At 42.4% G+C, this 22,943-nt stretch overlaps 1 protein-coding gene and 1 long non-coding RNA gene across 4 annotated transcripts in view; one reads left to right on the top strand and one right to left on the bottom strand.

The window, feature by feature from the left end:
• The window catches only part of LOC115426941 (ETS-related transcription factor Elf-2-like), an 88,590-nt gene that overhangs the window by 48,034 nt on the left and 17,613 nt on the right, over positions 1–22,943 (top strand). For 2 of the 3 annotated variants that reach the window (XM_030145222.1, XM_030145223.1), the window contains exons 4-5: positions 2,808–2,915; positions 4,520–4,636. In XM_030145222.1, the coding sequence (XP_030001082.1) occupies positions 2,808–2,915; positions 4,520–4,636 (225 nt within the window). The remainder of the gene's footprint in view (positions 1–2,807; positions 2,916–4,519; positions 4,637–22,943) is intronic. The other variant, XM_030145224.1, reaches the window with a different exon arrangement.
• LOC115426944 (uncharacterized) lies at positions 2,077–21,675 on the bottom strand. The gene is made up of 3 exons (XR_003936408.1): positions 21,661–21,675; positions 15,394–15,399; positions 2,077–2,250 (listed from the first exon to the last, which is right to left on the bottom strand). It is a non-coding gene; the product is annotated as an uncharacterized LOC115426944 (long non-coding RNA).

The raw sequence follows: 22,943 nt of genomic DNA, 5'->3' as shown, positions 1-22,943 counted from the left end.
CATAGTGATGCAGCGCGTTACTTCTGTGTCATCTGCTCAGAGTTGCTGATAAACTCGCTTGTTGCGTGTTGACTCGTCAAGCTCATGCTGAATTTTTACGTCAGCCATCAAAGACTGAATCTCCTGACAGAATGGTGTAGTTTTGTGGGCTGTCATCATGTAGATTAACCTACCACTACATTTACTGTAAACTTCCGCATCTGTCTTTTGTAAAACGGTGGGTCACAGAGACAACTCTCTGACCAATCAGCGGTCTGCAGTGTTTACACATTGCGTTTTAGTATCTGTTCCCCAGTCTTGGAACCTTGGTGGAGGTGATACCAAAAAAGTAGTACCGGGTACCAGATTCCAGGTCGTTTTTCATAATGGAAACGCAAAACGGTCGAATCGAACTGAGCCAGTACCACGTAGTGGAAATGTGGCATATGGTGCCTTTATCACAAGCACACATATCCGCAAATAACAAAACATGCAAACACGAGTCCAAAGAAAAACACAATATAAAGCAACAGTTCTGACTTTCTGGGTCCAGATAGCGTGCCTACCAATATGGCGGTGTAAACAACAATCACATGACCAGTGACATCAGCTGCAAGTCCTCAATATCCCCAGAGCTGGTGGATGTGGCTGGGGAGAGGGCTGTCTTGGCTCCCCCGCTGAGGCTGCTGCCCCCGCGACCCGGATCGGAAGAAGACGGTATGGTACAGATCCGGGACGACGTAAGATGAGTGATCCACATTAAGGCTGGGCAGTTTTATTGATTCTGTGATACAGTGGCTTACAAAAGTATTCATATCCCTTGATGTTTTCCACATTTTGTCAAGTTACAACCACAAACATAACTGTATTTTTATTGGAATTTTATGTCAAAGACCTACACAAAGTGGCACACAATTGTGAAGTAGTGAGAAAATGATACATGATTTAAATTTTTTGTACAAATAAAAAACTTAAAAGTGCGGTGTGCAAAAGTATTCAGCCCCCCTGAGTCAATACTTTGTTGAACCGCCTTTTGCTGCAATTACAGCTGCAAGTCTTTTGGGGTATGTCTACCAGCTTTGCACATCTAGAGACTGAAATTTTTGCCCATTCTTCTTTACAAAACAGTTCAAGTTCAGTCAGATTAGATGGAGAGCGTTTTTGAACGGCAGTTTTCAGATCTTGCCAGAGATTCTCAATTGGATTTAGGTCTGGACTTTGACTGGACCATTCTAACACATGAATATGTTTTGTTTTAAACCAGTCCATTGTAGCCCTGGCTTTATGGTTAGGGTCGTTGTCCTGCTGGAAGGTGGACCTCTGCCCCAGTCTCAAGTCTTTTGTAGACTCCAACAGGTTATCTTCCAAGATTGCCCTGTATTTGGCTCCATCCATCTTCCCATCAACTCTGACTATCTTCCCTGTCCCTGCTGAAGAGAAGCCCCCCCCAGAGCATGATGCTGCCACCACCATGTTTGACAGTGGGGATGGTGTGTTCAAAGTGAAGTGCAGAGTTAGTTTTCTGCCACACAACATTTTGCATTTAGGCCAAAAAGTTCAATTTTGGTGTCATCTGACTAGTACCTACCTGAGTACCTTCTTCCATATGTTTGTTGCCCCCCCCAACACACACACGACTTCTGGCAAATTGCAAACAGGACTTCTTGTGGTTTTCTTTTAACAATGGCTTTCTTCTTGCCACTCTTCCATAAAGGTGCACGACTAATAGTTGTCCTGTGAACAGATTCCCCCACCTGAGCTGTGGATCTCTGTAGTTGGCCCACAGTCTCCATGGGCCTCTTGGCTGCATCTCTGATCTGTGCTCTCCTTGTTTGGGCTGTAAGTTTAGGGGGACGGCCGTGCCTTGGCAGATTTGCAGTTGTGCTATACTCTTTCCATTTCTGGACGATGGATTGAACAGTGCTCCGTGAGATGTCCAAAGCTTGGGAAATCTTTTCATAGCCTAACCCTGCTTTAAAGTTCTTCACAACTTTATCCCTGACCTGTCTGGTGTGTTCCTTGGACTTCATGATGCTCTTTGCTTCCCAGTATTTTCAGTATTCTCTTCTTGATATATTCCTGGAGGTTTGTGGACAGTGCGCACAGAGTCCACTCTGCTCACAGTACGTGTGCACAGTATGCCCGATGTCAGTCCTCCACTTCCTCCACATACAGGTCTGTCGTGTTATACTCTTAGAATAATGTATGTCAACACTACGAAACTGTTCAATCAGCTGAAGAGACAGCATCCCAAACAGTAATAGAGTCAAACTGAACTAGAAGACCAGCCCCACCGCAGTCAGAGGCAACAGGTAGAATTAAACAAAAGCAAACTTTAAAGCAGTTAGTAAAGGCACTCTATGAGAAGAGTAGCAAGTACGTTCCTTTTTTGGAGTGCCTGGATGATTATTCTTCTCATTTTGGACTTCTTCCTCCATCCAAGACCACCCAATAAACTGAGTACCAGTTGAAAAACCAGAGCTACCAGCCACCTGTTCTGTAAGCCTGGAGGATTATTGGAAACAGTTGATAATTTGATAATTTCATTGATAATTGATAATTTGTTCTGTATTTTTTTTTTTTTTCTTTTCATATTTATTGAAAGCTACCTCAGAAAGCAAGTGCAGTTTAGTTTTTATGTTCAAGAGTGCGCTTAGTCAGAATGTTGTTTACCTTTTTGGTATGTTTGTGTTCTTGGCACATATTCACAAAATTGCACAAACTAAATTAAAAGCAGAAAGAGGATGTTGTGTTAGAAGACACACTCAGCCTGCTGTTTCAGTCTGTCCTCAGCCTTCTTAACGTCTTCTTTGTCCTCCTGTTCTCAGTGGAGATGTCGGCTCATGACATGGTCTGCTTTGACAAAACGTTTGAAGCAGCTGAAGCTCTGCTTCACATGGAATCTCCTGGAGGTCTGCCCTCTGAACGCAACACAGGTAAACACACTGAATATGCTCCATCTACATTAATCCACTTCTGCAAGCATTGATACTAGGCTTTAAGCCCATCTGTATAAAACTGAGGGCCATGCCATTTAAACCATGTCAGAGCTATGTTCTTTTTTTCACAAACTTTTTGAAGCCTCCTAGTAGAGCCCAACCGATATGGTATTTTTGGGTCGATACCAATATTGGGGGCTAAAAAAAGCTGTTACCCGACATATCAACTGATATATTGGCCAATACATGAACTAACAACATTGATATACACAGGATATAATAGTCTTATATTAGATAATGGCGGACATATGAATGAACAGTTGCATCTTTGTTTATCTCACAAAGATAATTTACACAACTTTAAAATGCTGTATAATAGTGATATACCATATGCCCCCAAAAAAATTACAAACGGACTTTCTGCTTTCAAAATAATTCAACAATCTAAATGCTATTTCAAGGTATGAAACTAAAACTTGTTATCTACATCTTGCAGAAAACCCCATTTAATTTGGTTCAGTGGTCATAGAGAAATGTGGATCTTTGTAAAGCATGTCATGGGTTCGTTTCTTCCAAGTTTGGCACTTGGATGCTCTTGGCATCCATATGAATGAAAATATTTTGCTCGCAACTGACAGGGCAACTAACAAATGAATTCAAATTCTGTGCATAACATAATATCAGAGGTTTGTACTCGTGAGGTTTTGTTGTTGAAAGACATTGATCTCTCAATTACCATTTTGCATTTGTTCCCTAAGGAGCTAACATCTGTTGACAAGCATTTCACTTTGATTCTTACCTATCCAATTCTCAAACTGCAAATTCAGTATGGTTGGTCTACCTCCTAACTAACTCCTGCTCAGAGAGCATTCATTGTGTTAAGGTACACTGAAACAAACCACAGTCTTTACTTTGTAAGGGAGGAGTTTCGAGAAAGGTTTGATCGGGATGCCCTGAAGAAAGAAGAAATGAACCCATGACATGCTTTACATAGATCCACATTTCTCCGTAACCACTGAACCAAATTAAATGGGAGTTTTCTGCAAGATGTAGGTAACAAGTTATAGTTTCATACCCTGAAATAGCATTTAGATTGCTTAATTATTTTGAAAGTTATCAATGTGGAAAGTCCGATTGTAATTTTTTTTGGGACATACGGTATTAGAGTAGTATGTGACCCGTGAGAAACCACAGGTTGTAGATGTGGGGGATGAATAGTTCGTAAGACGGGGAGAGTAGTGGTCCATGATTTTCAGGGGAGTGGGGGTGGGTGGCAGTCCGTGATTGTGTGTGTGTGTGTGTGTGTGTGTGTGGGGGGGGGGGGGTCCATGCTTGTTGGGGTGGAAGGATGGTGGGGGTTAGCATGATTGTCGGAGTGAAAGTGTAAGTGACATGCTTTACTAATCCTCTATCTGGGTAGCACAGACACCCAGGAGCAGCGAGTGACAGAATCTCTGCGCTGCAAAAAAGTTAATACATCAGTTACATATTGACCGATGTTGATTAATTGGTGATATGCTATATTTGGCCCAGTTGGGCTCTACCCCTTAGTATGTAAAGGGCTAGCTGAAAGCATTAGCGAGCTGTTGTTTGTTCCTCAGCAGAGGATGTGATGATGGAGACAGTGGTGGAGGTTTCTACAGAATGTGGAACTATAGAGGAGGAGTCCTTCCCCATCCCACCTGACTGTGAACCTGCAGCCAAGAAGAGGAGAGGAGGTGAGTGTCAGCAGCACACACACGTCTGATCTGGCATCAAAGGCACTTTTAGCAGGTTTCAGGTATAATTTACAGCAGTGTTTATTGGCCACCTCAGCTCAACTTAAACCGATGGCATGTCAAGTCTCCAGTGGCTGCTTTTACAAATTCATTACTGTTTTATGGAAAGTATTCCATTTTTTGTGGTATTTTTTAAATAAATCTCTCAGAAGAGTAAAAGATACTGGATATAAAAAATATACCTAAAGAGAAACGTTTCTGCCAAATTTCATGTCAAAAGCTGTAACACAGCCTTCCGGTGGCGCACAGACCAATATGGTCACATAAGAACTGAGCTCCTGCGCTAGCTCAGTATTTCCTCCAACTTGAAGACAACATCTGGCAAAAACTGTAACATTTCGGTTCAGTAATGAGTGGGGATAAAACTACGAAAGGTGGACACAGACTACGAAGCGTTCCTTACAGGGAAATGGTAGAAGTAGACCTGGCTAATGTAGCGGACCTAGCATCAGGGCAACATGACGATAGCACAATTACCCTGATCCAAGATGCTATAAGTGAGGTTGTGATGGCTGGGATGGCAACCTTCCAAACAGGCTTGAAGAACGACCTGCAAGTTTTCCGCTCCGAGAGGATATAAAGAACGGATAGGACGACTTTACCAAAGAAATACACCAAAAGCTCCAAGAAACTATTCACCGGGTGGAGGAAACTGTGAACCGTGTGAAACAGGTTGAGGACAGTATGGCAGAGATGGAACGATGGGACATTGGGGTTAAGGACATGCTTGTGCAACTGTTACAAAATCAACAGGCACTCCAGGAAAAAGTGTCTGATTTAGAGGGTTTCGCCAGGTGAAATAACATCCGAATCTGTGGTGTTCCGGAAGGCTCTGAGGGCACGTCTATGATTACTTTTGTGGAGAACCTTATAAAGAGCAAACTCAGAGGTGACTTAAACCCTGAATATAACCTCGGCATTGAACGTGCCCATTGTGCTTTGGGACCAAAACCACCAGCAAGCACATCCCCAAGCTCAATAATAATTCGCTTCCTCCGGTTCACAGTCAAAGAAGAAGTGCTCCGAGCCGCATGGGAAAAAAAACAATACAGGTCCACAGTAAGAAAGTGTATTTTGACCACAATTACGCGCTGGATATACAGAAAAGAAGAAGAGAATACATCCCTATTAAAAGAGCATTAAAGGAGAAAGGAATTCGCTTTCAGACTCCACTTAGTAAGATGCGAGTCTTTTATGCATCAGGAAGTGTGCTCTACAACAACACATCCCAAGCTGCGGAGGATCTGCAACAGTGGATGAGCTGGTCGTGACAGCAGGGACCAAAACTACTTAGATGACGGCAGAAACGCTGAGGCAGCTTTTACCATGGGAGACGCAGACATCACATCGTTGGGATTTCCAAAACCATGCTCAAGAGAAACTTAAGGAATTCCGGAGAATGTCGGGAAACTTGCCGGTAATCAAGTGAGGATTCTATGTGAGAACTCGGCTACGTTCTGGTGAGACTTGTTTTTCAGATTATTCATGTCCAATGGCTTAGTAGTCCTGTCCGAATTCATTTTCTGTAGAAGGGCTAGTGCCTTACTACATGGATAGAGAGTCACTAAGTAACTGTTGAGTTTTATCATTGCAGCCTACATTGCTGTCTTCTTTTGTTTTTTCTCAATGCTCATCATGGAGAGGGGCCCCACCTTGTGGCAAGTCCCCTCACTAACAAGGAACAATATGGTATCCTTCTCGGTGGAAGTTCAGTTTAATGTTGTGTGGTTTTATTGTTCAGTGAGTTTGTGTTTTAAGGTTGTTTCTTTGAGGTCTGGGATGGTATATTGTTTATACACAAATGATGTCTTATAAATACTATAATGTACTGTCACTGAATGCTAACGGATTAAACAATCCCATAAAGAGGAGCAAAATGGTGGTACAAATGAAAAAAGAAAAGACAGACATAGTGTATTGGCAAGAAATGCATCTTTCTAACACAGAACATGAAAAACTAAAAAAGATGGGTGTTAAACACATATTATTCATCTCACAGAAGTGGTAAAAAACGGGGAGTGGCTATTTTAATTTCTAATAAAGTTAAATTCAAATCTGAAATAAGAGACAAGGAAGGCAGATTCATTTTAGTAAAAGAAAAAATTGACCAAAAGGATGTCACTTTATTTATGCGCACCCTTTCAGCGATGTGAGTTTTTAAAAAAAAAAAATTTGATCTGATTACCACAGAATCTCATGGATGTCTTATTTGTGCAGGGGATTTCAATTTACTGTTAAACCCCCGACTGGATACTACTAACACAGGCAGAAAATGCTCCTCTGTAGAGAAACACGTGAAAAGAATGTTATCAGACTTGGGCCTCATTGATGTGTGGCGATCTGTACACAGATCTGCCCCTGGATGTACTTTTTACTCTGCACACCACTCAGTCCACTCTAGATTAGATTATTGCTTCATGTATAATTGGGATCTAAACAGGATAAAAGAATGTAGACTTGGTCAAAGAATTCTTTCTGACCACTCTGGAATTTATTTAAATCTGCATCTGGATGGGTGACGGAGAAAAACATTATGGAGACTAAACACAGGCATGTTGACGAACTCATCTTTCTTCAAGACGATGGCAACTGACCTGAGATTGTATTTACAGGACAATGATAATGGAGAGACAAACCCAAGCATTATATGGGATGCAGCTAAAGCTGTCCTCCGAGGTAAAATACTAGCGAGATCTGCCATGCTTAAAAAGCAAAAGACTGAAGAATTATTACAGTTACAGGGAAGATTAAAGGTTTTAGAGGAGGCATATTTAATAAACAAAAACCCCACTGTAACCAATCAAATTAGACAAACAACAGGAAATAGGTAAGATACTAAGCGAAGAAGTGGAGAAAAACATACGCTTCGTGAAACAGAGATTTTACGAAGTGGGCCCCAAAGCATCTAAACTGTTGGCATGGCGACTAAAAAAGCAACAAGCTGAAAATACTATATTTAAATCAGAGATCCTAAAAACAACAAAATTGTAACTGATTTAGACCAAATTCAAAATTCATTTGAAACCTATTATAAATCTTTGTATAGTCAATCTGAATTAGTTAATGAAGATGCAAAAACAAATTTTCTGAACTCCTTAGATCTCCCCTCAGTTGGCAGGGAAGCAAATAACAAACTTATGTAAGTCTGTAAACAGACTTAACACGCGAAGAAATAGATAAGGCCATTTCTAGTCTAAATACTAATAAGTCGCCTGGTACTGATGGGTTCCCACCCGAATGGTACAAGGCGATGAGAGAATACCTTCTACCCACTCTAGAAATAAGCTTTAATTACATTTTGAAAGGAGGCGCAACACCTCCATCCTGGAAAGAGGCCTTTATATCTGTGATACCTAAGGAGGGAAAGGACAAAACACTGCAAAGCATACCGACCAATAAGTGTTTTAAATACGGATTATAAATTATATACAACCATTCTAGTTAAGAGAATGGATGCAGTTATGCCCTCATTGATTGATGAAGACCAAACTGGTTTTCAAAAAATAGGCAAACCCAGGATAACATAAGGAGAGCTCCACATATTATTGAACACATTAATAGGGGGAAAATTAGTTCAAGTATTCTCAGTCTAGATGCTGAAAAAGCCTTCGACTCAGTCCAGGGGGATTTTCTGTATTTAGTAATGAAAAGATTTGGTTTCTGTAGTGGTTTTATAAATTGTATCCAGACATTATATTCTTCCCCTATTGCTAGACTAAAAATAAATGGTAGCCTTACTAATCCTATTAAGTTACAACGCGGCTGCAGGCAGGGGTGTCCTGCAAGTCCCAACCTGTTTAATTTATTTATTGAACCTCTAGCCCAAGCAATATGCAAGGAAACTGCATTAAAAGGTATACACATAGGTGGGGAAGAATGTAAAGTATGCTTATATGCAGATGATATCCTCATTACAATCACAGACCCTAATTCATGTCTACAGGTGTTAATGAAGATGTTGGAAATGTACGGTACATACTCAGGGTATGTTCTAAATGTCCAAAAAACCCAAGTCTTAACGTTTAACTTTTATCCTACACAAGAAATAATTTCCAAATTTAATTTTAACTGGCACTCAAAACGCATAAAATATTTAGGAGTGTATCTACCCAAAGATTTGTCACAGGTGTATGCTGATAATTATAACCACATTAAAGCTATACCGTATGATGTGGCATTTTTACACTTTTCTTTTGTCATCTTAAAATGCTCCTAATAAGTGTGTGTCAAACTAAAATGTAAAAGAAATCCACCAGGTATTGAAACTCAAAAATGTTTAATTCTCATATATTTCTAATAAAAGTCTGACCAATCATTTTAGTCGGTCCGAATAAAATAATTGGCCGAACCTGACTGAGCCTCCTTTCAATCATCCATTACGGCCGTCCAGCATCCGATCCATTATCGCCGTCTCACATCCGATATGTGTCCCTCTGAATCTGACGCTTCACTGGCGCTGCTTCTCCTGTCACTGACCACAGTCTACTGTCTAGGATGTGTATGGATAGAACTGACATGCACATGTGGAAGGGATTAAATGGATTTATGAACAGAAAACTGAGGGGCACAAACGGGAGTCTGATGAATGAAGGATGGAGATAAAAGTCCGGAAGTCAGCTGTACTGGACTGAACAGGTCTGCATAAAGCTCAGCTTTTATGACGGTGGGACTCATACAGGTACATGTACATGGTGTCACACAATGTAAGATGATGTAGGATGATAATTGTATGGACTATGAAACTTCAAATGTACACGGAAAATTCACGGAGGCCGCGTGTTCACAGTGCGCGCGCCCATCCCCTGGGCACTGCAGTGAAGACACTGACCCAGTACTGCACAGACCAGGTCTACTGATTGAATAGGAGCCGCGGGCCCGCGGCAGGTGGATCATGCATCTGATTACTGAGGGAGGGGTCCGCGGACACGCCAAAACGGACCGGACCTCCACCTCTGCTTCCTCCTCCGTGTGCATCGCGCATCAGGAGAGAGGAGGAGGAGCCTCAGAGCTCAGGCAGAGGGAAGGGGGCGGGGCTTTGGAGGGAGGCGGGTTGTTCATGTTCAAACTTTTACTAAGTGCTGTGAGAAATGCCACATCGGTAGGTATAGCTTTAATGAAGATATAATTAGTGACCTCAACAGCTGGAGCCTGCTCACCCTTGACTTTGGCAACAGGATACAGACAATCAAGATGAATATTCTGCCTAAACTATTATATCTCCTTTTATTCCTACCAGTGCCTATCCCTGACAAACAGTTTAGGGAATGGAATAAGCACATTTCAAGATTTGTCTGGCTCAAGAAGAGACCAAGAGTTAAATTTTCTACCTTACAGTTGCCGAAGGAGAGAGGAGGTCAGGCTCTACCTTCTTTACGTGACTGTTATATCTATGCCAGTGCTCTCGATTGCGACCGAAATGGGCGCATATGTGCCAATAGTTTTGGACGTGCGACTTAATATGAAATCACGGTTGCACTGGTGTGACTATCAAAAATTAAGCAAAAGCTATAGGCCTGCGCCTCGATAATGGGCTGCAGAACAAAGCCACATGCTGACAGGAGCACTGGAAAAAAGCCCCAATGCCACACTGGCTGACTCAAGCGTGAAAATAAACGCCCCGCCGGCATAAACAAGCGGTCAAATAAACTCCCCTCCCGGCTGACACATGCCGGTATTGTTACACTTCCTGCGTTTCGCCTGCTTGCACAAACCCGGAAGTGCGCTGGCTGGCAGTAGGGCCAACAAACGTAATGGTGTGGTTATTTCCATGATGTTAGCAATCAAGTATATGATTGGCTAGAAGTTTCTGAGAACCACTGGCCTTGTTTAGACCAGATGAAGCGCTCAATAGCGGACCATTTTTCGAAGGCTTCTGTCTCAAGGAAAGAGTGTACGGAGTCACCACACAGGGCAGAAAATCCAGACCAAAATGATCAGCTGGAGACCGTGTCCGCGTCTGCTAGCGATGTGGACATCCCGTCCTCCGCAGATGATGTGCTGAGAGCTTCAGCAGAGGATGAGCATCATTGCTCTGAGTGAGCAGACCAGGTGCTGAGTCACTGTGTATGGTTCCAGTTAGAGCTGACATGAGTCTATTTATACATTAATTTTCACATTTTTTGACCGAACAAAATTCATTTGATAACTTAGTATCATGTCTATGACAACAGCGTACATGCCAAGATTCACGCAGATCGGATAAAATCCAATGTAGGAGTTTGAAAAAGTAGGTTTTTTAGTTTTCGCAATTTTGCCGGAAAACAAGTCCTCCCCCAAATCTGCCTGATCTAGCCCATGTGATTCAGCCCTATTCAGGGAATCTGAGGATATGATGATTTTGAATGTGTGATATGCAGTGTGGGAGTTATAGACCAAAACGTGTTGTCCTTGATTATAGCGCCCCCTGCAGGTGGATATATGTGTATTTTAGCATCTGAGGTCCCTGCAGGGGTCTGGACCAACCCCCCAAATTGCACCGCGGTACCATGTACGGTTTAGGCTGCAGTAACAGTTTTATCAACGGAAAAATAAAAATAAGACTAGAACTGCGAGCAGTTATGAACGGGGGCCAAGCCTCCCCGCCCACTCGGACCCCAGGCCCCACAGAGCCCACGGAAGTCGGCCCCGAAGGACGTGGGTCTGGGGCTGAGCTGGTGGAGGCTGGGCCCCGTTCATAAGGGTTTACAGTTGGAGTTAGTATTCCACCGTCTGAGCCGCTGTATTCACTGGAATGGGACAAATGCACCAGTAGAGTGGAAGGAGGAATGTGTGGGAACTGGGATTAGTTGGAATAGATTACACTCACGTTGACCAGTCATTACTAAACTGTACAGCTGGTCTCAGGAGTGACCCCACATCATACTCACCAAATTTCATTGAAATCTGTAAAGGCGTTTCAGAGATAAAAATTTCACATATTTGCAGCGCCCAATAGAGGCTAACATTCATCAAATTCAGCTCATACCCTCACAGTGACATGTCAACCAACTATCTTATATTTGGTGTTGAAAGAATTTAATTTGTCTGAGATTTGTAATAATTAAAATTTTTTTAGCTAGCTACAGAAAATTATTCATTGATAAATTTCACATTTTTTGACCGAAAAAAATCCTTTTGATAACTTAGTATCATGTCTATGAGAAGAGCGTACATGCCAAGATTCATGCAGATCGGAAAAAATCCCAAGTAGGAGTTTGAAAAAGTAGGTTTTCCAGTTTTCGCAGTTTTGCTGGAAAAAAAGTCCTCCCCAAATCAACCTGACCACGCCCATTTGATTCAGCCCTATTCAGGAAATCTGAGGATATGAGGTTTTTTAATGTGCAACATACAGTGTGGGAGTTATAGGAAAAAATGCATTTTCTTTGGTTCTATGGCCCCCTGCTGGTGGACATATATAATTGTTTGCGTCTCAGTTCCGTGCAGGGGTCTGGACCAACCCTCCAAATGTCAGCGCTCTACCATGTACGCTTTAGGCTGCAGGAACAGTTGGAGCCGGATTCCCTGCATTCAGTGGAATGGGACCAATGCATTAGGAATGCAAAAGGAGGAATGTGTGGGACTGGGATTTGTTGTAATAAATTACACCCATGTTGACCAATCATTACCAAACTTTACAGCTGGTCTCAGGAGTGACCCCACATCATCCTCACCGAATTTCGTGTGAATCGGACCAACTTTTTTGTGACTCAGTGTTTCTCTATTTATAGCGCCCCCTATTGTCCGATTACCGCCAAATTTGGTACAGAGCATCTGGTTGACCTCTAAAATAAGTATATTAAGTTTGATGCTGATAGCATTTACTTTGAAAAAAATATGCAACAATGTGTGTTTTTTAGCTAGCAAAAAAATTTGCTCGTTTATAACTAGCACATTTTTTACAGCAGCAAACTGATTGTGATAAATTTAGATCAGAAGCCTCTGGAGATTGTCTGTGCAAAGTTTGAAGCCAATGGGGCTTAAACCCTAGTAGGAGTTCGAAAAAATATGTTTTCGATATGTAGCGACTTAGAAAGAAAACTAGAACTGCGAGCAGTTATGAACGGGGGCCAAGCCTCTCCGCCCACTCGGACCCCAGGCCCCACAGAGCCCACGGAAGTCGTCCCCGAAGGACGTGGCTCTGGGGCTGAGCTGGTGGAGGCTGGGCCCCGTTCATAAGGGTTTACAGTTGGAGTTAGTATTCCACCGTCTGAGCCGCTGTATTCACTGGAATGGGACAAATGCACCAGTAGAGTGGAAGGAGGAATGTGTGGGACTGGGATTAGCTGGAATAAATTATGTCCACGTTGACCAATCATTACTAAACTTTACAGCTGGTCTCAGCAGTGACCCCACATCATACTCACCAAATTTCGTTGAAATCTGTAAAGGCGTTTCAGAGATAAAAATTTCACATATTTGCAGCGCCCAATAGAGGCTAACATTCGTCAAATTCGGCTCATACCCTCACAGTGACATGTTAACCAAGTATCTAATATTTAGTGTTGATAGCATTTAATTTGTCCGAGACATGTAATAGTTAATATTTTTTTAGCTAGCTACAGAAATTTATTCATCAATAATTTTCAAATTTTTTGACCGAACAAAATTCTATTGATAACTTAGTATCATGTCTATGAGAAGAGCGTACATGGTAAGATTCAAGGAGATTGGACCAAATCCCAAGTAGAAGTTTTAAAAAGTAGGTTTTCCAGTTTTCGCAATTTTGCCGCCTAAAAAGTCGTACCCTAAATCTGCCTGACCACGCCCATGTGATTCAACCCTATTCAGGGAATCTGAGGATATGAGGTTTTTCAATGTGCGATATGCAGTGTGGGAGTTATAGACCAAAATGCATATGCCTTGGTTCTATGGCCCCCTGCTGGTGGACATATATAATTGTTTGCGTCTCAGTTCCGTGCAGGGGTTTGGACCAACCCTCCAAATGTCAGCGCTCTACCATGTACGCTTTAGGCTGCAGGAACAGTTGGAGCCAGATTCCCTGCATTCACTGGAATGGGACCAATGCATTAGGAATGCAAAAGGAGGAATGTGTGGGACTGGGATTTGTTGTAATAAATTACACCCACGTTGACCAATCATTACCAAACTTTACAGCTGGTCTCAGGAGTGACCCCACATCATCCTCACCGAATTTCGTGTGAATCGGACCAACTTTTTTGTGACTTGATATTTCTCTTTTTATAGCGCCCCCTATTGTCCGATTTGTACTAAATTTGGTACAGAGCCTCTGGTTGACCTCTAATAAAACTATCTAAAGTTTGATGTGGATAGCATTTATTTTGAGAAAGATATGCAACAATATGATTTTTTTCGCTAGCAAAAAAATTTGTTCATTCATAACTAGCACATTTTTTACAGCAGCAAGCTGATTGTGATAACTTTATATCAGAAGCTTCTGGAGATTATATGTGCAAAGTTTGAAGCCAATGGGGCTTAAACCCTAGTTGGAGTTCGAAAAAGTATGTTTTCGATATCTAGCAACTTAGAAAGAAAAATATGCAGTGGAAGTGGGCGTGGCCTATGTCAAACGACTCATCTCTTTCCAAGGAATACAAAGATGTAAAGTTTATGAATGTGTCATTCAAAATGTGGAAGTTATAGGAAAAAACGCGTATTTGTCCGTTATAGCGCCACCTAGTGGAGTACATCCACAGTTTTTGCTCTGGTAGATCTGTGTCCTATTCTATAGGGTCCATAGAAATTTCACAGCCCTCAGCAGAACAGTTCAGCTGTAGGAAATGTTTGTTGTTTAACTTGTAATAAGCCATGCCCACATTGTTCAGCCACACCCACCTTCAAGATATGGCCTCAGGATTGGCCCTTCATCATACCCACCAAATTTTGTAGAAATCGGTGTAGCCGTTTAGGAGATATAAATTTTCCATATTTGCAGCGCCCCCTAGTGGCCAACATTCACCAAATTCAGCTTATACCCTCACAGTCACATGAGAACCAAGGATCTAAGATCTGGTGTTGATAGCATTTACTTTGACCGAGATATGTAAGAGTTAGCATTTTTTTAGCTAGCTACAGAAATTTGTTCGTTAATTATTTGAACATTTTTCAACCAAACAAAATTCTTGTGATAACTTTGGATCAGGCCCATGAGAAGAGTGTATGTGCCAAAATTCATGCAGATCAGATAAAATCCCAAGTCGGAGTTCGAAAAAGTAGGTTTTTCAGTTTTCGTGATTTTGCAGGGGGAAAAGTCATGGCGGAAATGGGCGTGGCCTTGCTCATGTGATTCAGTACTATTCAGGGAATCTGAGGATATAAGGTTTTTGAATGTGCGACATACGGTGTGGGAGTTATAGACCAAAACGCGTTATCTTTGATTATAGCGCCCCCTACTGGTGAATATATGCGCATTTTTGCGTCTGAGGCCCCTGCAGGGGTCTGGACCAACCCTCCAAATTGCACCGCCGTACCATGTACGGTTTAGGCTGCAGTAACAGTTTTACCGGCGGAAAAATAAAAAGAATAATAATATTGATGAATAAAAATCCGTACAAAAACAATAGGGTTCCACAGCACCGCTGGAACTGTGGAACACGTATGCTGGCATACGCATCCCCCAGTCCCCGCGGGCTTGGCCCCCTAATAACTAGAACTGCGAGCAGTTATGAACGGCGGCCAAGCCTCCCCGCCCACTCGGACCCCAGGCCCCACAGAGCCCACGGAAGTCGGACCCGAAGGACGTGGGTCTGGGGCTGAGCTGGTGGAGGCTGGGCCCCGTTCATAAGGGTTTACAGTTGGAGTTAGTATTCCACCGTCTGAGCCGCTGTATTCACTGGAATGGGACAAATGCACCAGTAGAGTGGAAGGAGGAATGTGTGGGACTGGGATTAGTTGGAATAGATTACACTCACGTTGACCAATCATTACTAAACTTTACAGCTGGTCTCAGGAGTGACCCCACATCATACTCACCAAATTTCATAGAAATCTGTAAAGGCGTTTCAGAGATAAAAATTTTACATATTTGCAGCGCCCAGTAGAGGCTAACATTCATCAAATTCGGCACATACCCTCACAGTGACATGTTAACCAAGTATCTACTATTTGGTGTTGATAGCATTCAATTTGTCCGAGATATGTAATAGTTAACATTTTTTAAGCTAGCTACTGAAATTTATTCATCAATAATTTTCAAATTTTTTGACTGAACAAAATTCTATTGATAACTTAGTATCATGTCTATGGGAAGAGCGTACATGCCAAGATTCACGCAGATCGGAAAAAATCCCAAGAAGGAGTTTGAAAAAGTAGGTTTTCCAGTTGTCGCAATTTTGCTGGAAAAAACAGTCGTCCCCCAAATCTGCCTGACCACGCCCATGTGATTCAGCTGTACTCACAGAATCTGAGGATATGAGGTTTTTTAATGTGCGATACACAGTGTGGGAGTTATAGACCAAAATGCATATGCCTTGGCTATATTGCCCCCTGCTGGTGGACATATATAATTGTTTGCGTCTCAGTTCAGTGCAGGGGTCTGGACCAACCCTCCAAATGTCAGCGCTCTACCATGTACGCTTTAGGCTGCAGGAACAGTTGGAGCCGGATTCCCTGCATTCACTGGAATGGGACCAATAAATTACACCCACATTGACCAATCATTACCAAACTTTACAGCTGGTCTCAGGAGTGACCCCACATCATGCTCACCAAATTTCGTGTGAATTGGACCAATTTTTTTTTGACTTGATATTTCTCATTTTATAGCGCCCCCTATTTTCCAATTTGTACCAAATTTGGCACAGAGCATCTGGTTGACCTCAAAAAGAAGTAAATTAAGTTTGATGTTGATAGCATATACTTTGTCAAAGGTATGCAACAATATGTGTTTTTTTTAGCTAGCAAAAAAATTTGTTTGTTTATAACTAGCACATTTTTTACAGCAGCAAACTGATTGTGATAACTTTAGATCAGAAGCCTCTGGAGATTGTGCAAAGTTTGAAGCCAATAGGGCTTAGACCCTAGTAGGAGTTTGAAAAAGTATGTTTTTGACATGTAGCAATGTAGAAAAAAAAATATGCAGCAGAAGTGGGCGTGGCCTATGTCAGAAGACTCACCTCTATCCAAGGAATGCAAAGATGTAAAGCTTATGAGTGTGTCATTCAAACTTTGGAAGTTAGAGGAAAAAATGCGCATTTGTCCATTATAGGACACCTGATGTACTCCACCTAGTGGAGTACATCGACAATTTTTGCTATGCTAGATCTGTGTCCTATTGTACAGGGTCCATAGAAATTTCACAGTCCTCAGCAGAACAGGTCAGCTGTAGTAAATGTTTGTTGTTTAACTTGTAATAAACCACGCCCACATTGTTCAGCCACACCCACCTTCAAGATATGGCCTCAGGAACGGCCCTTCATCATACCCACCAAATTTCATAGAAATTGGTGATGGCGTTTAGGAGATATAAATTTTCCATATTTGCAACGCCCCCTAGTGGCCAACATTCACCAAATTCGACTCATACCCTCACAGTCACATGACAACGAAGGATCTAAGACCTGGTGTTGATAGCATTTACTTTGACTGAGATATGTAAGAGTTAGCATTTTTTTAGCTAGCTACAGAAATTTGTTCTTTAATTATTTGCGCATTTTTTGACCAACCAAAATTCTTGTGATAACTTTGGATCAGGCTTGTGAGAAGAGTGTATATGCCAAAATTCACGCAGATCGGACAAACTCCCAAGTCGGAGTTCGAAAAAGTAGGTTTTTCAATTTTCGCGATTTTGCGGGGAAAAAAGTCATGGCGGAAATGGGCGTGGCCTAGCTCACTTGATTCAGTACTATTCAGGGAATCCAAGGATGTAAGGTTTTTGAATGTGCGACATACGGTGTGGGAGTTATAGACCAAAACGTGTTGTCCTTGATTATAGCGCCCCCTGCAGGTGGATATATGTGTATTTTAGCATCTGAGGTCCCTGCAGGGGTCTGGACCAACCCCCCAAATTGCACCGCGGTACCATGTACGGTTTAGGCTGCAGTAACAGTTTTATCAACGGAAAAATAAAAATAAGACTAGAACTGCGAGCAGTTATGAACGGGGGCCAAGCCTCCCCGCACACTCGGACCCCAGGCCCCACAGAGCCCACGGAAGTCGGCCCCGAAGGACGATGGTCTGGGGCTGAGCTGGTGGAGGCTGGGCCCCGTTCATAAGGGTTTACAGTTGGAGTTAGTATTCCACCGTCTGAGCCGCTGTATTCACTGGAATGGGACAAATGCACCAGTAGAGTGGAAGGAGGAATGTGTGGGACTGGGATTAGTTGGAATAGATTACACTCACGTTGATCAATCATTACCAAACTTTACAGCTGGCCTCAGGAGTGACCCCACATCATACTCACCAAATTTCATAGAAATCTGTAAAGGCGTTTCAGAGATAAAAATTTCAAGTATTTGCAGCGCCCAATAGAGGCTAACATTTGTCAAATTCGGCTCATACCCTCACAGTGACCTGTCAACCAAATTTCTAATATTTGGTGTTGATAGCATTTAATTTGTCTGAGATATGTAGTAGTCAACATTGTTTTAGGTACCTACAGAAATTTATTAATTAATAATTTTAACATTATTTGACCGAACAAAATTCTTTTGATAACTTAGTATCATGTCTGTAAGAAGAGCGTACATGCCAAGATTCACGCAGATTGGCCCAAATCCCAAATAGGAGTTTGAAAAAGTAGGTTTTCCAGTTTTCACAATTTTGCCGGAAAAAAAGTCATCCCCAAAATCTGCCTGACCACGCCCATGTGATTCAACCCTATTCGGGGAATCTGAGGATATGAGGTTTTTGAATGTGCGATATGCAGTGTGGGAGTTATAGACCAAAATGCATATACCTTGGTTCTATGGCCCCCTGTTGGTGGACATATATAATTGTTTGCGTCTCAGTTCCGTGCAGGGGTCTGGACCAACCCTCCAAATGTCAGCGCTCTACCATGTATGCTTTAGGCTGCAGGAACAGTTGGAGCCGGATTCCCTGCATTCACTGGAATGGGACCAATGCAATAGGAATGCAGAAGGATGAATGTGTGGGACTGGGATTTGTTGTAATAAATTACACCCACGTTGACCAATCATTACCAAACTTTACAGCTGGTCTCAGGAGTGACCCCCCATCATGCTCACCAAATTTCGTGTGAATCTGACCAAGTTTTTTGGTGACTTGATATTTCTCCGTTTATAGCGCCCCCTATTGTCCGATATGTACCAAATTTGGTACAGTGCCTCTGGTTGACCTCTAAAACAAGTATCTTAAGTTTGATGTTGATAGCATTTATTTTGACAAAGATATGTTACAATATTTGTTTTTTAGCTGGCAAAAAAATTTGTTCGTTCATAACTAGTACATTTTTTACAGCAGCAAGCTGATTGTGATAACTTTAGATCAGAAGCCTCTGGAGATTGTATGTGCAAAATTTGAAGCCAGTGGGTCTTAAACCCTAGTAGGAGTTCGAAAAAGTATGTTTTCAATATGTAGCGACTTAGAAAGAAAGAAAGAAAAATATGCAGCGGAAGTGGGCGTGGCCTTTGTCAGAAGACTCATCTCTATCCAAGGAATACAAAGATGTAAAGTTTATGAATGTGTCATTTAAAATGTGGAAGTTAGAGGAAAAAACGCGGATTTGTCTTTTATAGCGCCCCCTAGTGGAGTACATCCACAGTTTTTGCTGTGGTAGATCTGTGTCCTATTCTATAGGGTCCATAGAAATTTCACAGCCCTCAGCAGAACAGTTCAGCTGTAGGAAATGTTTGTTGTTTAACTTGTAATAAGCCACGCCCACATTGTTCAGCCACACCCACCTTCAAGATATGGCCTCAGGAAAGGCCCTCCATCATACCCACCAAATTTCGTAGAAATCGGTGCAGCCGTTTCAGAAATATAAATTTTCAATATTTGCAGCGCCCCCTAGTGGCCAACATTCACAAAATTCGGCTCATACCCTCACAATCACATGTGAACCAAGGATCTAAGATTTGGTGTTGATATCTTTTACAATGACCGAGATATGTAACACTTAGGATTTTTTTAGCTAGCTACAGAAATTTGTTTGTTTGCACATTTTTCGACTGAACAAAATTCTTGTGATAACTTTGGATCAGGTCCATGAGAAGAGTGTATGTGCCAAAATTCATGCAGATCGGACAAACTCCAGAGTCGGAGTTCAAAAAAGTAGGTTTTTCAATTTTCGCGATTTTGCGGGGAAAAATGTCATGGCGGAAGTGGGCGTGGCCTAGCCCACGTGATTCAGTAGTAGTCTGGGAATCCGAGGATATAAGGTTTTTGAATGTGCAACATACGGTGTGGGAGTTATAGACAAAAACGCGTTATCCTTGATTATAGCGCCCCCTGCTTGTGAATATATGCGCATTTTTGTGTCTGAGGTCCCTGCAGGTGTCTGGACCAATCCTTCAAATTGCACTGCCGTACCATGTACGGTTTAGGCTGCAGTAACAGTTTTATCAATGGAAGAATAAAAATAATATTGAAGAATAAAAATCCGTACAAAAACAATAGGGTTCCGCAGCACCACTGGAACTGTGGAACGCGTATGCTGGCATACGCGTCCCCCAGTCCCCCGTGGGCTTGGCCCCCTAATAACTAGAACTGCAAGCAGTTATGAACGGGGGCCAAGCCTCCCCGCCCACTCGGACCCCAGGCCCCACAGAGCCCACGGAAGTCGACCCCGAAGGACGATGGTCTGGGGCTGAGCTGGTGGAGGCTGGGCCCCTGTACATAAGGGTTTACAGTTGTAGTTAGTATTCCACTGTCTGAGCCGCTGTATTCACTGGAATGGGACAAATGCACCAGTAGAGTGAAAGGAGGAATGTGTGGGGACTGGGATTTGTTGTAATAGATTACACTCACATTGACCAATCATTACTAAACTTTACAGCTGGCCTCAGGAGTGACCCCACATCATACTCACCAAATTTCATAGAAATCTGTAAAGGCGTTTCAAAGATAAAAATTTCACATATTTGCAGCGCCCAATAGAGACTAACATTTGTCAAATTCGGCTCATACCGTCACAGTGACATGTCAACCAATCAAATTTTATTTATATAGTGTCAAATCATAACAAAAGGTATCTCATGACACTTTACATATAGAGCTGGTCAAAACCAGACTCTCAAGCTAATTTACAGAAACTCAACAGAATCTTCCAGGAGCAAACACTTGACTTGTGGCAGTGGTGAGTAAAAACTTCCTTTTAACCGGCAGAAACCTCGAGCAAACCCTGACTCCTAGAGGACGGCTTTTTGCCTTGACCAGTTGGGCCAAAAGAGAGAGGGTAAAGGAGGAGAAAAAGAGAGAGAGATAGAGAGACTGGGGGAGAGTGGGAGAAGGGGGGGAGTAGGGGGAGACACATGGATGCAATTGACGCACAGATAACTGAACTAGAACTGTCAAAAGTAGATCAGCTGGTGTTAGTATAATTACTAGAAACCAGAACAAAGGTCCTTGACTGTTAATACTACTACTATATAACAAGCATTAACAGTGGATGTACAACTATTACAAATTAGAGGGCTGATTATAGTGTATCACCGATTAATCAACATCGGCCAATATGTTGCTGATGTATTAATTTTTTTTGCTGCGTGGACATTCTGTCGCTCACTGCTCCTGTGTGTGTGAGCTGCCTGGAGAGCTAGAGGAACAGTAAAGCAAGTTAGTTTCACTTTCACTCCTGCTCGGACAATGATGCTATCACCCCCACATACACAATCGCATAATCACGGAGCTACACCCCGCTCATGCACTCTGACAAGGATGGACTGCTAATCCCCCTGCTCCAAAGGCCCCCCCCCCCCGGCAAAAATCATGGACTGCTACCTTGCGCTCTGAGGAGGATGGTCCACTAACCCCCCCCCATGAAATATTCACCCCCCCACACACACACCCATGTCTCTGTGCTTCCTGTCTACCTCACAGTTTAATTCTACAGGCAGGCCTGGGTATTACTAGAGTAGGGTAGAGTGGGGACAGGTGTAACGGGTCAGTTGTAACTCGCCTTTTTTTAGCCCCCAATATCAGTATCAGCATCGGCCCCAAAAATCCCATATCGGTTGGACTCTACTACAAATACAAGTACTAACAGTAGATATACTGCTATCACAACAGTTAGTACAAATAATAGAAACAGCTACCATCTATGGTACTATATGATAAACACCATCACAGCTATATGAATAAGTGAGTGATGACGATGAAGGCAGGAGAGAGGCAGGTCCAGAGTAGGTCCATGGGAAACCTGTGATGATCCTGGCAGAACCTGTGAGGAGATAAAGCACAGAAACTCTGGGGAAGAAGTCAAGTCAGTAATATGTATACGCTAGGGTGTAAATAGAGGAGAAAAGTAAGAGAGAAAAGGTCAGAGAGGAGGAGGAGCAGAGAAGAGCTCAGTGTGTCCAGATGAGTCTCCCAGTTGTCTAAGCCTATAGCAGCAGAACTAAGAGCAGCCTGAGCCGCCCTAACTATAGGATTCATCAAAAAGGAACATTTTTAACCTACTCTTAAACATAAAGATGGTGTCTGCCTCCAGGACTGAGGCAGGGAGGTGGTTCTACAATCATGGAGCTTGATAGCTGAAGGTTCTGGCCCCTGTCCTACTTTTGGAGATTCTCGGGACCACCAGTAAGCCTGCATGTTGAGAGCGTAGTGCTCTTGATGGATTGTATGGAACTAAAAGTTCTTTCAGATAAGTAGGTGCCTGGCCATGAAGGGCTTTGTAAGTGAGTAGGAGTATTTTAAAGTCTGTCGTAGCTTTTACAGGGAGCCAGTGCATTACCCATTCAAACTTTAGTTCATTTTTAATGCCATGCGATCTACCAGACAATCGCGATTGACGTATAAGACACCCCTGGCCTGCTGAGTCTGAAATACTACCTAGACTAGAGAGAAACAAGATATATGTTTTTTTTAATTGTTCTTAGATAGAGTTTGATTGTAAAATTAGCCTGTAGATAACCTAAATGATGCAACTGACAACCTTTCACACAGTTTAGAACTGTAAAAAACCAACTAATAATAATAATAATAATAATAATGGATTAGATTTGTATAGCGCTTTATGTATAGCTCAGAACGCTTTCTATGGTGCACTGGAGGGAGCACTGGTGTTGAGGATGATATCCGAGGAGATGTCATCCCCAATTCTGTGGTGTGTGTGTGGTGTGCTGTGGTCTGTTGGAGAGGAAGTCCTTAATCCATCTACAGAGGTGGTAGT

Source organism: Sphaeramia orbicularis, chromosome 10, assembly GCF_902148855.1.
Source record: "Sphaeramia orbicularis chromosome 10, fSphaOr1.1, whole genome shotgun sequence".
Taxonomy (NCBI): Eukaryota; Metazoa; Chordata; class Actinopteri; order Kurtiformes; family Apogonidae; genus Sphaeramia; species Sphaeramia orbicularis.
Note: the sequence above shows the minus strand (reverse complement) of the source record. Positions and strands in the feature narration are given on the sequence as shown.